This window comes from Podarcis muralis, chromosome 9, assembly GCF_964188315.1.
Source record: "Podarcis muralis chromosome 9, rPodMur119.hap1.1, whole genome shotgun sequence".
Lineage (NCBI taxonomy): Eukaryota > Metazoa > Chordata > Lepidosauria > Squamata > Lacertidae > Podarcis > Podarcis muralis.
In genome coordinates this window covers 5,214,896-5,229,898 of record NC_135663.1, presented here as the reverse complement: position 1 = coordinate 5,229,898, position 15,003 = coordinate 5,214,896, and the positions used below count along the sequence as shown (strand labels likewise).

The 15,003-nt window shown below is 45.0% G+C and overlaps 1 protein-coding gene across 2 annotated transcripts in view; it reads left to right on the top strand.

The window, feature by feature from the left end:
• Positions 1-15,003, top strand: part of ATRN (attractin) — a 154,894-nt gene that overhangs the window by 91,204 nt on the left and 48,687 nt on the right. For both annotated transcript variants that reach the window (XM_077933720.1, XM_077933721.1), the window contains exons 21-24: positions 827-879; positions 3,702-3,796; positions 5,633-5,711; positions 6,622-6,779. In XM_077933720.1, coding sequence (XP_077789846.1) covers positions 827-879; positions 3,702-3,796; positions 5,633-5,711; positions 6,622-6,779 — 385 coding nt within the window. The remainder of the gene's footprint in view (positions 1-826; positions 880-3,701; positions 3,797-5,632; positions 5,712-6,621; positions 6,780-15,003) is intronic.

Below are 15,003 nucleotides of genomic sequence, written 5' to 3'. Positions count from 1 at the left end.
CCCGGAAGTAACACTCTCCGTTACTTCCGGGTCACTGCGGAGCACAACCCGAAAGCTCTCAACCTGAAGCGTATTTATCCCGAGGTATGTCTGTATTGATGATGATGATAATGATAATGATAATGATAATGATAATGATAATGATAACAAGAAGCTAGATGTGGATAACCCCCAGTTTATTAGTACCTTTTAAATTTATGGTCCAATAGGGACTCCAGACAGGCAAAAGCCTTTAGTCCAGCTACCAGTATAAAACTGGCAGAAGGAGGGAAGAGATGACCCCTCTCCAGATGCAAGTTGAAGGATAGATGTGTCTTTCAGGAGGCTGGTCCCTTCCGTCACACAACTGCTGGTCCTGAAGGGTCCAGGAACAATATACCCCCCCCCTCCTGGTTTCTCTTTTTGATGCTTAGGAAAAATAAACTGTTTCTGCTTCAAACACTTTCCATGCTCTACAAAACATGTAGTGAAACAAACCATCATTTCCCTAGCTCTCCGCCGCCTGTGGTTTCTTGTATTGCTTATTCCCAGCTAGCTTCTTAGATTATTTTAGGCAACTTTTAAAGTTAGTGGCAAGGTTCTCAAATGTGTTCCAAATTTCAGTTTCATTACTCTTCCACCGGGTTTGCGTCGCCTCTGTTGGTCCCGCGTTGTTTGTTCTTTCGTCTCTTTGCATGCTGCTGTTTTATTTTTAATAAGAAGTGGTTTTCTTCCCGGTTCATGCTGGATGTGACTTAAAAGAAAAGCAAACAAACAAACATTACAATTTCAAGCTCAAGGGAAAATTAAGGCAGAAGGTCAACATTGCTCATGCTCTTTCTTCTAGGTGTGAGGTCGAAAACCGATACCAAGGCAATCCTCTCAAAGGAACGTGCTACTGTGAGTGAAAATTGTTTTTCTTTTGCCTGTACGTAAACTTGGTACTTGTACATCATCAGCTTGCTGCAAATGAGCTCAAAGGCATATTAAAAGGAGAGAACAATATGCTGCTTTCTCTGTTGGCTGCTGCTTATTCTGGAGCTGCACTCTCTCTCTCTCTCTCTCTCTCTCTCTCTCTCTCTCTCTCTCTCTCTCACACACACACACACACACACACACACACACAGAGTCATAACTTGGTTTTTGAACAGCTTAGTTCTCGAACGTTTTGGCTCCCGAACGCCGCGAACCCAGAAGTGACTGTTCTGGTTTGTGAACTATTTTTGGAAGCCGACTGTTCGATGGGGCACCCATGGCTTCCGATTGTCTGCAGGAGCTTCCTGCAGCCAATCAGAAGTTGCGCTTTGGTTTCTGAACATTTTGGAAGTCGGACGGACTTCCGGAACGGATTCCATTCAACTTCCAAGGTACAACTGTGTGTATATTTGTAGGGGCAACCCCATTCTCTCTGAGTCTGTTCATTCCCTCCCCTTAGTGACTTCTTTTTCTGCCTCTAGTTCTTCCTGCACTCCTCAGTCTGTGTCCCCCCTGCCCTCCACTAATTTCTATTGCCATTTCCTCATGCCAAACACACAAACTGTGCTATATAAATAATGTGTGTTGGTTCTCTAATCCAGGGGTTACCATGGGGTACCTGTGCACCTGTCCCGGGCACCCACAAGTCCTCTCCATGCAGAAATTAGATCTGAAAGCAGCATTCTGTTGTAGCCAACAGAATAGGTTGCGGTGTGTGCTTAGTCGTAGCGTGCGAGTGTGGCTCCTGCAACACTTCCTTGGGTTAGCAGATGTGCCCACGGGTCTGAAACGGTTGGCAACTTCTGGCCTGATCGTTTCTGACAGACACCCTTGGAACGAGGGTCTATCTCTCTTTCTACTTCCCTAAGTGGACTCACCCAGAGCTGCCGTTCCTAGGTGAGCTGTAGTTCAGCATTTTAGACTGCAGTTGACAAAACGGGCTTCAGTCTTGGCTTGAGGGGCTGCTGTTTCAGCTGCAGGTGCAATTGCTCTTATATCCAGTTTGCTCTTGTCTTCCCAAGAGGTGGTTAGGAACCTGTAGAGGCAAGAAGCAGAAGGGTCCTAGGAAGGAGAGAGGTGCGTCCACAGGAGAAGGGTGAAGGGAAGGAGAAGGAAGGTGCATGCCTGGGGGAGCTGCAGAGGTGATGGACTTGATACTAAGATTGAAATAACAAGCTTTAATAGTTGATGGCAGGCTTCTTGTAATGGATATCTGTAAGAAGCTGGTCTAGACAGTTTGGTGATGCAGAGGCCTTTTCTGCAGCCCATGACATTCAGAAAAGTTGTGCCATATTCTGTCCATAAAAATACATTTAAATAAAGATACTTAGAGATATGTGTAAGGGGTTGCTGATTTCTTCTGAAGCACCCTGGTCATTATTTTTGCCATTGGATAAAGGATAAGGATCAAAACCCTCCAGTGGAATTAATGATGCGTTTTTTATTCGGTGCGCGCGCACGCAGGCACACACATCTCCACCCACCTCACATTTGTAGGTGCTTGAAAAGAAGTTAGAAGTTCCGATCCTGCCTGTGGGCTTGCAATCTAATAATAAAGTCAAGTCACATTAATGGAAAGGCTGTAAAAACAGAAGAGGGCCGGTTGGAGCCAGCAGATACGTGTGAAGGAGGCACTTGAAAGCAAAAGAGGGAAAAGAAAAGAAAGATAGCTGTGCGAATGCAAACAGTTTGTTTGGCTGAGCCTATTTTCATATCACCTAATAGATGCTAACAATGCAATCATAAACAATTTAAAACGATCAAACAAGGCATTAAAAACCAATTAAAAACTAAAATGCAAACAGAGCGGCAGATAAAAACTAAATGAAGGATTAACCAGATAAATTAAATGCCTACAAGAACAAACAAGACTTAAGGAAGTGGTGAAAAGCCAGCAGAGAAGACGCCAGGTGTTGTACCGTGAGCTGAGCCCAGCCTCCTTGCGCATTCCCACCAGACAGAGCGTAATGGCGGCGCATGCAACATACTGCAAAAACAACATTCCGCATGTGTGTAGCGCGAGGTTTTTCAGAGGCTTCCCTTGTATTGTTTGAGTCATGCTTCAGGAGCCCTTTACTATTGTCATCCTTGTGCTTCATTTGCTGAGCTGAGACATAGAGAGCAGGTGGCTAGATGGGCCTGCACTGGGTTGGGCAAGGCTATCCTGGGGGCTCTCTGGTCTATACTCTTGGCTGCTGCCCTGCATCTGCTTGCACTCGCCCCTCTCTGCTTTTCCTGCTCACATGCAAGGGCCAGCCGTGCAACAGGCTCGTATTTATATCCTAAAGGTAAAGGGACTCCTGACCATTAGGTCCAGTCGTGGCCGACTCTGGGGTTGAGGGGCTCATCTCGCTTTACTGGCCCAGGGAGCCGGTGTACAGCTTCCGGGTCATGTGGCCAGCCTGACTAAGCCACTTCTGGCGAACCAGAGCAGCGCACGAAAGCGCCGTTTACCTTCCCGCCGGAGTGGTACCTATTTATCTACTTGCACTTTTTGTGCTTTCGAACTGCTAGGTTGGCAGGAGCAGGGACCGAGCAACGGGAGCTCACCCCGCCACGGGGATTCAAACTGTGACCTTCTGATCGGCCAGTCCTAGGCTCAGTGGTTTAACCCACAGCGCCACCCGCATCCCTTATATCCCATGTCCCTTATTTATATCCTAGCAAGTAGCAAACTTCATGCCTCAGGCTGACTCTGGCTTTATGCCACGGCGGCACCTAACTCCAATTTGTCTACTTTTATACAGACACTCTCCTTATCGACTATCAGTTCACCTTCAGCCTTTCGCAAGAAGATGATCGTTATTACACTGCAATCAATTTCGTAGCGACGCCCGAAGAGGTTAGTAAATTATCCCAATTGCATTTCACGTTGTTTATTAAAATGCCCTGGTTCTCTCTGGCCGACGGTCAGTAGGCTGCATGCAGAGATCGACTCTTTTCTTTCCCCCGCCCACAACAAGACTGCCTGCACGCTCCTTTCAGTGCCAGTTCTGTGCTCATTTTGCACTGTGTGAGAGGCCCCTGCAGTTCTGTTCCTAGCGATGGGGAACTCAAGTTGAGATATACTGATGACCTCAAGGCGTACGTGTAATTAGCCGTGGAGTTCGTTGCTGTAATAAATGGCTGGTTTTGAATTTTTTAAAATTTAAATTATTTTTAAAACTTGCAGTTACGCTGAGAGTCAACTTACAGCGACCGTTGTAACTGATAATTTATACTCCTGTGTGTGAAGTCCTGTGGCCTTGGGGCTGACAGAAATGTCAGGCCAAGGGCTGCATGGTCAGTCCTTGAGGGGACAGTAATATAAGAGTATGTGTCACAGATGTGTAAAGGTGGGCATGGTTCTTATTTAAATAAAAAAACCACACACACTACTTGAGGAATAGGGTTATCACAAAAAAACATTTTGGCATAAGCAAGTCAGGTTTTTTTAAACCCCCCCCCCAAAAAAAAACAATTTTTTTTTAATGGACAAATTTGGGAGGGGTCCTCCAGTTTTTACAAAAACCTTTTAACACCACAGTATCACAGGAGGGGGGGCATGTGAGAACAGTTGGTAATTTTAAAAACAAAATACGTTTTTAAATTTAATTTTGTTTTACTCATGGCAGAATCCAACAATTATTAGGGAGCCACACAACCATATTGACATCGCAGCATCACTGCAGAGGATCCATAGGAGCAATCCATTGTTATTATTATTATTATTATTAAAGAAATACACTTTTAGTTACAAATGGGTATTTGTCTCTATGCAGTGATCCAAATATATCTGTGGTTCCTGCTCTAACCAGTAGGAGGCAGATGCCCCCCCTTTTTTTAAAGGGCTAATTGAGAGCTGGTCTAGGAAATGCCTCTTTTTCCTGAAAATAGATATTCTCTTAAAAAAAGTTGACACAGCCCTGGTTCCAGGAATCACACGGAAATAACGCATTTTGAGGGCAGAGCACTGGTACATTTGTGCTATGGCTGTACCCTTAAGTCTTTGTAGTTCCAACCCTCTGTGCCTGCTGTTCTTTGCCATTCTGTGTTGACCACTCAAAATGGCCAAGATCAGTTTATTATAGGGAGGGCTAGTCTGACCGTAGTGTGAATGGAATCTCTTAATTTTACCTTCCCTTTCTTGGAAGTCACAGGTTTAATCTCTGGCCTGCTGCTGCTTGACTTCATATTGGACATTTTTCTTTGCAGACCATGCTGAAGAAAGGTTAATTTACTTAGTAGTGCCTGCTGTGGTTCCTTGGGACATTATTATGGAAATGACTTTGGGAATTCCAGAGAACAAGTATACACATAACCCAATGTGGGGTTTCCTGCTTGTTTTTTTTTTTAAAGCCTCTTTTTGATTTATTGTTCTTAATCCTGAATAAAGTGGTATTCTGTGCAACTCAGAATCTTCCTGTCTCGTGAACACAGGGTAAAATTGTAGGATTTGGGATCCCATGTTCCCACTTCCTGAAATACAAAAAAATGCAAAAATATTTGGCAAACAGAAACGTAACCAGTGCTGTGTTTTAATGTGGCACAGGTAAGCTTGAATCCTATTGGGCTGTTTTAGGGGGATTTTGGCATGCCTTTGTTCTTGCCCAAGCAGTGCTGACAAAACTTGATGGAAGCTGCTCTCTCTGTGTGCAAGCCATTAATCTGTGCTGCTTTCTTTGTTCCCTGAAATCAGCAAAACAGAGACCTGGACATGTTTATCAATGCTTCTAAAAACTTCAACCTCAACATCACTTGGTCAACAAGTTTTGCAGGTGAGGACAATTCTTCCCGTTTCCAAATGCCCAGTGTCTGAACTAGAAATTTCTGGAAAGCAGTGGTGGCATATTTAAACCAGAGACCAGTGGCCAGATATTTGGCCAGTTCTGCTGAACCAGAGGCCAGTCCCCCTCTGACCTGGCTCTTTCATTGGCCTTGAACAGCCCAAACTCCTTCCATTGCCTCTTGACACCCTCCATCCCTCAACTTCCTGCTCCTCATTGTTCTGCTTCCAGTCTTCCTATTTCCTCCTTAGCTAGACAGATCGTCTTTCTCACACAGTTGGTGCACAGCAACTCAGCCGGGGGCAAGAGGCAGCTCTCGGATCAGGCAGCCAGTTCTGGCTTATAGCCTCTTTATATGCAGATACCCTATGGGTGACTTAGGGATTTAGAAGGCTGCTGTGCCGTGTAATAGTCTGTATATTGAGGCATAACTTCACTCCAAAGATAATCTGAGAAACGAAGTAGAACAATTTATCCGATTTCCAGATCTTGAATGCTTGCGTTGGCAGCCAAAATGTTAATTTTGTATGCAACAGTCGTTTGTGTGTTTCTTAATCGCAGTAATGAAACTGAGCTCAGTACTGTCTTGTTGAAGCAGAATAATTTTTATTGTTTTATCAACTAGCGCTGCTGTATAATTTAAGAGCACCCCTTGTAATGTTACCAAGGATTTGCACAAAAACATATATCTTTATTTCATTTCAGTTATATTTTGGTTTTGCCCCAAGGGCTCCTCTCACCCCAACCCATTTTGCCCTTCCAACAACCCTTTGAGGTAGATTAGTTTGAGAGGGCTCAAGGCCATCAAGTAAGCCTTGTGGCCAAGTGAGGATTTGAACCTGAGCCTGAAAATCTTCACTCCCGACAGATGAGAATGTTTCTTTTAAAATACTCCCAACAGCTGGCACCCAGGCAGGGGAGGAGATTCCGGTGGTTTCAAAGAGCCAAATCAAGGAGTACAAGGACAGCTTCTCCAATGAGAAATTTGACTTCCGCAACAATCCCAACATCACTTTCTTTGTCTACGTGAGCAACTTCACCTGGCCAATAAAGATACAGGTAAGAGACCCTTCCATTCACATAAGCACTAGAGAACGACTGGAATATATGGGAGCTGTTCTGTATACTCTGTTCTGTTTGCTTAGTGCTGATGTCCGATACTCCAACAAATGTTCAGGTCCTGTACTGTATATATTTGTGTGCTAGAAGCCATCACCTATTGCCATTATCACTCTTTGGCCGCGATCTAACTTACTCTGCAGCCTCAGTGCAATTCAGATTGTGTCAGTTGTTGCTTATGATATCTCCTGGGCGGCTAAATGTTGTAGGTTTTATGGGGCCACAGCATTTTTATTATCTTTCAACTTGAGACCATTCAGACGGTGCTAGTGGAAGGTCTCCATCTTGAGAAGCAGTCTGTTAGTGCAAACCCCATTTTTAAAAAACTTGGACCAGAGTACTTGTATAATGGAATGAACCCTCCCTCCTGCTGTGTGTGCTTTCATCTCCCTTCCCTACCTGGGTCCCCTGTGGGGGACTTCTGCAGAACTCCATGCCTGCTGGTGGGCTTCTCTATCTTCTTCTTCTTTGGTGATCATTCGTAGCTGAATAAGATTGTCTTCCATGAACATGGTCTTAACAGTGGGTCCGTGACTGTGGAGGCCAATTCTGGATCCACATGTCCTTCCACAGTGGGGACATAGGTTTCCGGGTGGGAGTTGATCAGGGTGAGGGTTTGCCAAGTGTGCCTTCCTCTTAGCGCATTTCTCCCTTGCGTCCTGAGTTCGAGCATCTTCAAAGCCCATGACACCTTTAGTAAAGACAGTTCTCCAACTGGAGTGCTTGGAGGCCAGGGCTTCTCAGTTGTCAGTGTTTATACCACATTTTTTTAGATTCGCCTTGAGAGAGTCTTTAAACCTCTTTCGTTGACCACCAGCATTACACTTTCCATTGTTAAGTTTGGAATACCGTTTTGAGACCATGCATGGCGAAAAGCAGTCTGTAAATGCGGCAAACAGAGTAAGAAATATTATAAACAGCAACAAATGGGTGCAAATGAATTGGATGTGAATGTGATAAGCTCCAAGTTGAAAGGTACACGAAGGACTTAAGCAGTGACATGGACGGTGGCTCCGTGACCTTAACCAGTTGGCAGCAGGCGAGCAGGAACTGTGTATCGCTATCCTTGCTAATTAAATCAGTAAGAAAGCCTGGCCAAGAGTTATTTATTGTGAGTGATATCACACTTCCCACTAGCCTTTTTTGTGCAGCTTTCCTTGTTGGTGCGGCCAGTCTCCCTGTCAGTGCCCTCCTTTGGCAAGAGCTGGGTGTTGGAAGATGGGTCAAATCCCCCTGCCCATCAACCCGTTAGGAACTTGGCCTGCCATGTGCTTGAATCCGAACACGGCCGGAGGAACTGTACAGCCAACTCTGCATGTCTGGTCTTGGTCTCTCTCCCCCTGTCCCAAGTTTAGAAGTGGGGTGGAATGTAAAAAAACAAGCCAACTTGTATTATTGAGGGGAAGGAGAAGGGGTTGCAGTTCGATAAGTGGCAGAAATGCCACGTGGGCAATGCCAGACCCTGTTGTACATAAAGGAAGGTGTATGTGTGCATTGACTTGGAGAGAGTGAAAAATGTGCATTCCCCACCCCCAAGGACTCATTGGCAATAATGATAGCCTTTTCCTCTAAAGCTAATAGCCGAGGCAGGAGATTTTTTTTTTTCCCCTATCGTTCAGACTGGGGAGAAAAGGGTCCCAATGGAAATTAGGGACCCTCACACCCATTATTAAACTTAAAAAAGCAAACGAGAAAACCCTGATATGCTTCCAAGTGGCGCATTTAGTGCTGCATGTAGTTTGGCTCACAGTGGAGAACTGAAATAGGATGAAATTACATGTTCAGTGAATTCCTTTTGTTTTGCTGTTTACCCATTCTTAGTCACTTTCATTTTCTCTCATTTTAACCTGAAGCCAGTATTTGTATTCTTAATTTGGGCAGCTTAATTAATGTGCTGGCGCATTTCCCCTCCTTTGTTAACTGACGCTTAAGTTTTTGTCCTGTTGTGGTGTGTGCCAGATATAAGGCTTTTTAAATCTCTGGGAAGAGCCGCCCATTGCAAGAATCCATCGTAGATGTTGGTCCTCTGATCGCTCGCCCTTGTTTGTCCTGGAGTTCCTGTTTCAAGACTTCCTTGTCCTCCTGGCTCTCCTTTCCCCTCTGCCTGGTTTTCTTTAGGAAGCTGCAAGCATATAAATGCTCTTTTGTACGACTGATAGTTGTGCATTTGCCAGTGCTGAGCTCCCACCCTTAAAATATTGCTCCACCTCTCTTCGAAACCACCAGTTGGTTTTAAAAGTATATTGGTGTAGAATGTCCCTCCCTCCCTCCCTCCCTCCTAGCTTCCTTCATTTAAGCAATCTCTTCTATAAAAAGCTCTCTAGAATTCACAGTTAGCAAAATGTAGATCACCGTTCTTTAAAAACTTGGAAGTTAGCGTCAGTGTTTACTGAGTCGGTTCAGTTTAAGCCACTCTGGCTTGTGACAGCCACATTGTCAAGTCTGCTTAAGTTAGTTTGTCAGCTTCCTTCGGGGAAGACGGGTAAGTTCTTGTTGGATACAGTTTGCCGCCTGCGCTGCAAATGGTTGGTGTTTGTTATAAAAAAAGGGGTTCATTTCTGATTTAGAAAATTAATCAAGTCTGCAATCGGTTCGTCTTATTTATGGTTTCAGTTTTAATTTAGTTTATTTGGCACGTGCCGTGCGGAATGAGCCTTTCTAGAAATAGAATTGGCAAATTCGTCTTCTGCATGCTGTATAACCACTGGAGGTGTCGATCATCTGCAAAGTAATATATGAGAATGGCAGTTTCATGTTTCAGATCCCCATCCTTCCCCCGCCTGTCGGTTTGCACAGTGGTGAGAGTTGTTACAGGGTGTCGTGATCTCAGAGGGTTAAGCTTGGTGGTTTTTAGAAGCCTCCGAACTGAGAAGCAAAGAAGTTGAGTTGTAGAAACCAGCAGTGGAATTTTACAGATGGCTCTCAGTTCAAGCAAACAAAGTAAAGCCCCCCCCCCCTTTCTACCTTGGCTCATTTTTTCGCTATATCTGACAAGTTAGTAATGGGAAACACTTCAAATCTCCTTTGATTGTGTTGTGTCAGCAGTTTTACGCGCCAGTGTTAAAGTTCTCCTCCCCGTGTGTGCTAGCGGTTCTGTAGTTTGCTTTGACGTAGTGGCACAAACATCGGGGTCCAAACGGAGCTCATTTGAAAGCTCTGTCAATTGGTGACTGAATGAGAAAGCCTTAGAAGTGTGATGGGCACTCATACTTGACGGTGGCATGTTCTGACCTTACACCCGCAGTGAGGATTGTAAGGTCAGTGGTACTTCTATTTCCTTGGCAGTGCTACAAGCTGAGTCTTGTGCCCAATAATCAGTGTTTGAGGGTGCAGGTATTATTAACCTATCCATTTTGTTGTACTGATTTGGGTTGCTGTTGCCCTTGAGGTTCCTTCTGGAGAACCTGGAGGCATTTGCACAATACCAGACCCTCCAAGTGTCCCGGGGACATCCCTGATTTAGAGAAGCTGTCCTGGTTTCTGATTTGATCCCAGAATGTCCCACTTCTCCTTAGGACAGGGGTGCCCAAACTTTTTTCAAAGAGGGCCGGATTTGATGAAGTGAACATGCGTGAGGGCTGACCAAAGTTGTTGAGCTTTTTCCACAATTTTACCCCAAAGTTGCTGGAGATTTTTTTAGGATTTTACCCCAGGACATATATTGCCACGGGGGCCGGATTAAATCGACCGGGAGGCCGGATTAGGCCCCCAAAATGGACTTTGAACATGCCTGCTTTAGCATGTCTCTATTTTCACTGGAAAAATGTTGGAGGGTATGGAGTTATCCAACCCCCGAGCCGTCTGAAGTGAATCCTGTATAGGCAAGTTTTTTTTCTTAATGTTTAATGTTTCATTATGTTTTTATATATGTTGGAAGCTGTCCAGTGTGACTGCGGCAACCCAGGTATAAAAAGTAAAATTACCAATATGGAATGGGACGTCCCCCTATTTTTGTTGGAGAAATGTTGGAGGGTATACAATACCCACGCCTATTTACCCTGCTCAAAGCACCAGTTGGACAATATAAGTGGAACCAGAGCAGTAGCATGTGTACAGCACAGTGACAAAAAACTTTTTTTTTAAAGTACAAGCTCCATCGTGAAACGCAAATCTCTTGTGCCACTTCCTGGCTTCAGTTGAAATGGGAATTGAGTAATCTCGTACTGGGGGTGTGTGCTATTGTCCCTGCAATCAAAATGTTCAGGGAGGCATTGAGATGCAGAATTAAATGAAGGAAGCGTCCGAAAGAGGAGCTGTTATCGTGATTAATGACTTCAACTACCCTTACATAGAATGGCTACATATGTCTTCCAGTCATGACAAAGAGGTGAAATTTCTAGATTTCTCGGAGCCAGTCAGAGGGACAGTGACCCTGGACTTATACAGTCATGCCGTGGAAGTTGAATGGAATTAGTTCCGGAAGTCCGTTCGACTTCCAAAACGTTTGAAAACTGAATTGCGGCTTCTGATTGGCTGCAGGAAGCTCCTGCAGCCAATCAGAAGCCGTGGAAGCCCTGTTGGATGTTCGTGCTCCAAAAGTACGCTCACAAACCGGAACAATCACTTCCGGATTTGCAGCGTTTGGGAGCCAAAACGTCTTGAGTTCCAGGGCGGTCGACAACCAAGGTATGACTGTACTTGAGTGGCACCCAGGACTTGGTGTGTGTTGTAAGTGGTGTCAAACATTTGGGTTCAGAAACAGTGTCAGTCAGAACAAATGATTTCTCCACTTCTCCACCCCTCCCTACTCGCACTGAGCTTGTCATATTGGTTTTGCTTTTTAGAAAATAATAATAATGCAGTGTCACTTTAAAAATGCAGGGTGAAATTAAGCGAATTTCTTTTCAGAGTAATCCTGTTGAATTTAATTGACCCAACTTAGTCATGTTCATTAATTTCAGTGGGTCTACTCTGAATAGGCCTAGTGTTAAATCCCAACCACACTGTTTTTTGGACCCAGGGCAGGCAAATCCAAAGAACAACTTGAAATTTAGGGCATACCAAATTCAAACATGTGAAAACCTCTCCTGGTCCACCCCACAATTTGGAGAGTACACAGTCAATGCACACCTGAAGTTCATTTTGTTAAAAGACTTTCCTGGATGTGAATCAGTGAATTATTTTTAAGAAGAGGACACAAAGAGTTCAGAGATACAAATTAGGAAATGTGAATTTTAATATGGAAAGAAATCTCAGAAGAGATGCATTTAGCCTGTTCAGAACCAAAAATTATTATAAGAATATGAGTGATCAATAAACACTATATAAGCTTTTATGATTGGCTTTGTCTGCCTGATAAATAATGGTCCAGTTAATTGTTTAATCTTCCTTATAAATTGTTATTTGGGAAAATGTTGCTTTTGTATTGATCTGTTTTCTCTGTCCTGTGATAGCTGCCAACACTGTGTGTGAGAGAGGGGGGAGCAGGGGTTAGATATCATCTGGAAATGGTAAGGTGCGATGATCAAGGGGTCTGGAAACCAGGCCTTATGAGGAACGGTTGCAGGAGCTGAGTACATTTAGCATGGAAAAGAGGAGACTGAGAGGAGGCAGGATAGCCATCTTAAGGGCTGTCACATGGAAGACAGAGCAAGCTTGTTTTCTCTTGCTCTGGAGAGTAGGCCTTGAACGAATGTCTTCAAGTTACATGAAAGGAGATTCTTAGTAAACCACAGGAAGAGCTTTCTGAAGGTAAAAACTGTTTGACAGCGGAAAAGACTCACTCAGAAGGCGGTAGACTCTCCTTCCTTGGGGGTTTTTAAGCAGAGGTTGTTTGGCCACCTGTCATGGATGCTTTAATTGAGATTCTTGCATTCCAGGGGGTTGAACTAGATGACCCTCAGGGTCCCTTCCAATTCTATGATTCTATTATTTTATTATTATTTATTGAATTTATATACCGCCCTATACCCGGAGGTCTCAGGGCGGTTCATACCCCTGACGCACTTTATATGTTTCTATAACACTCTCCTCTGCTTCCTGAAAATTGCCTAATGTGTCCTGTAACATTCCCTGCAAAATCCCCTGTACCAAAAGTGCAAAATCTCAGATTTAGCTGTGAAACAGCAGCAGCAGATCCGAAGTATTCCAATAGTAAGATGATGCAACTATAGACCAGAAGCCTCCCTGTAACAAAGTGCTCATCCGAGCAAGCAGCGAAGAGCCATCGATCAAAAAGACAGTGGAAATCAATCAAGGAACCTGTCAGAATATAAATGTCTTCACTTACTACTGACAGCTAGAAAGTGACCCAGATGAGCAGGGACCCCGGTTGGGAATTCTGGAGTTGCAGTGCCACAGTGGGAAAAGGCCCTCTGCACGTGCTCCACGCATTTCAGCCCCCCAGGCAATATCCAGGCTAGAACAAGACCTTAGCAGTTCCTTTATAGACTGAGAATAATATGTGACCCTGCAGCAGCTGGATCGGTGCCGCATAACAGCCCTGGGACGCCTCCATGCGCAACTTGTTCTCCTGCCCTTTAGGATAAGGAAAACAGCAAATAGGCTGGTTCCTTCTGTACAGAGAAAATCCTCCTAGATGAATATAAGCTAATAGCTTGAATGAAGCAGCGCTGGGAGGGAGGAGCAGCTTCCTTCATTGAATGGAAACTTTCCCCCCTCCTTGAGCCCAAGGGAAAGCAAGGGTGGGAGCATGCTTGAAGCTCCTGGTGGATCTTGCAAAACCTCAGTGTCAGATGTCAGTGGCGGTTGCTCGTGAGTAACCAGGCAGGACTCCGACCTGTCTTTAACAGGATTTATTTTGGTGCAAAACTATTTACAGTGCAGAACCATCAGTTCATGTCTGCCTCAATCGCTAGCAGAATCCGGGAGTGGTCGTTTCCGGGTCCTCCCCCAACATAAGAGCTTAGTCACCCCCAGCCTTTTCCTTCCTTCTTTGTGTTTTACACCTCTGCGCAAGGTGGGCGACGGAAGAGGCGTGCTTCCCTCCTGGCCGGCTCCCACCAGCATCCTCTGGTCCCTTCCCCTCTTCCCCACTGGAGGTGTGGCTTTCCCCACCGCAGGAAGAGGAACTGCTTCTCAAGATTTTCGGAAGTTCCCTGTATCCCAACTGCCTCTCTGCTTCCTTTCCCTGTTCCGATGGCAGTCCCCTGACACTCGGCCTTCTCTGCCCCGTTCCTGATGTCATGTATGGAATCAGATGTAGGGTTGGTGGTTGTGGCTGCCCCAAAATGGCCTGGCCGGCCACGTTTGGCCCATGAGCTGGAGGTTCCCTACCGTTGGTCTCCACTCAGTGGAACTTGGTGTCCTTCTGCCCTTCAAAGCAGGTTTCCTACCGCCGCTGTTCTTCCCCCCAGCTCATTCCCGCACAGCACCAATTGAAGCATTCGTTACATCTATGCGACAAACTCTCAAGAAGTTCAGCACAAACATTTTGTAGCCTGATTGCAATGATGGAAAATCTACCGCAATCTATTTTTAGGAGTAGAGTTAGGTAGCAAATTGCTGGATGCAGTAAATGAGGATGAAACGGAACAATGGGATGCAGGGTGGGGAGGGGAGAGAAGGCGAAAAAGTTGTTAGCCTGTACCTTGATATGTGAAACGGCATCCATAGTGATCCAATAATATGTGCTTGTGTGACAGCCCAAGAAAAGAGCTGTCTCTCTCGTTGAGAAACAATTGAAGCGTTGGGGAATGTGCTCGCGGCAGAATACTTAAAAGAAGCGGCAAAGGTAAAGCTGCAATGCACCGGACCAAAATTCAGATGTCAAGTGCACAGCTTGGTCACCGACAACGCTGCCAGTGCAGCGAAAAGGAGAAGCAGCCAGGGAAGGAAAAGAGCAAAAGTCTTGAACATGCATCTTTCAGAGACTCAAATATGTGTGTAAAAAGAGTTCTGCTGGATGAGAGTACGGGTCTTGCCCAGCGCAGCACCTGTAGAGATCATACATTGGAGGTTCCCTTATTGTCCTTTCCATGCAGACCCTCGAAAATCTGCTTTTGAGAGTCCTCCAATGCAAAGCAGACCATGAAATAATCTTTCTGGAGAAACAGGCCATGCACTTCCTTTATATTTGTGAAGGCTATCTTTGAATTTGGGCTGTTTCAAGGTGAAACGTCCGTCCATCTGTCCCCATTTAACCAGTGGGATATACCTTATGCCTCACTGGGTAAAGGGGACCCCTGACAGTTATGTCCAGTTG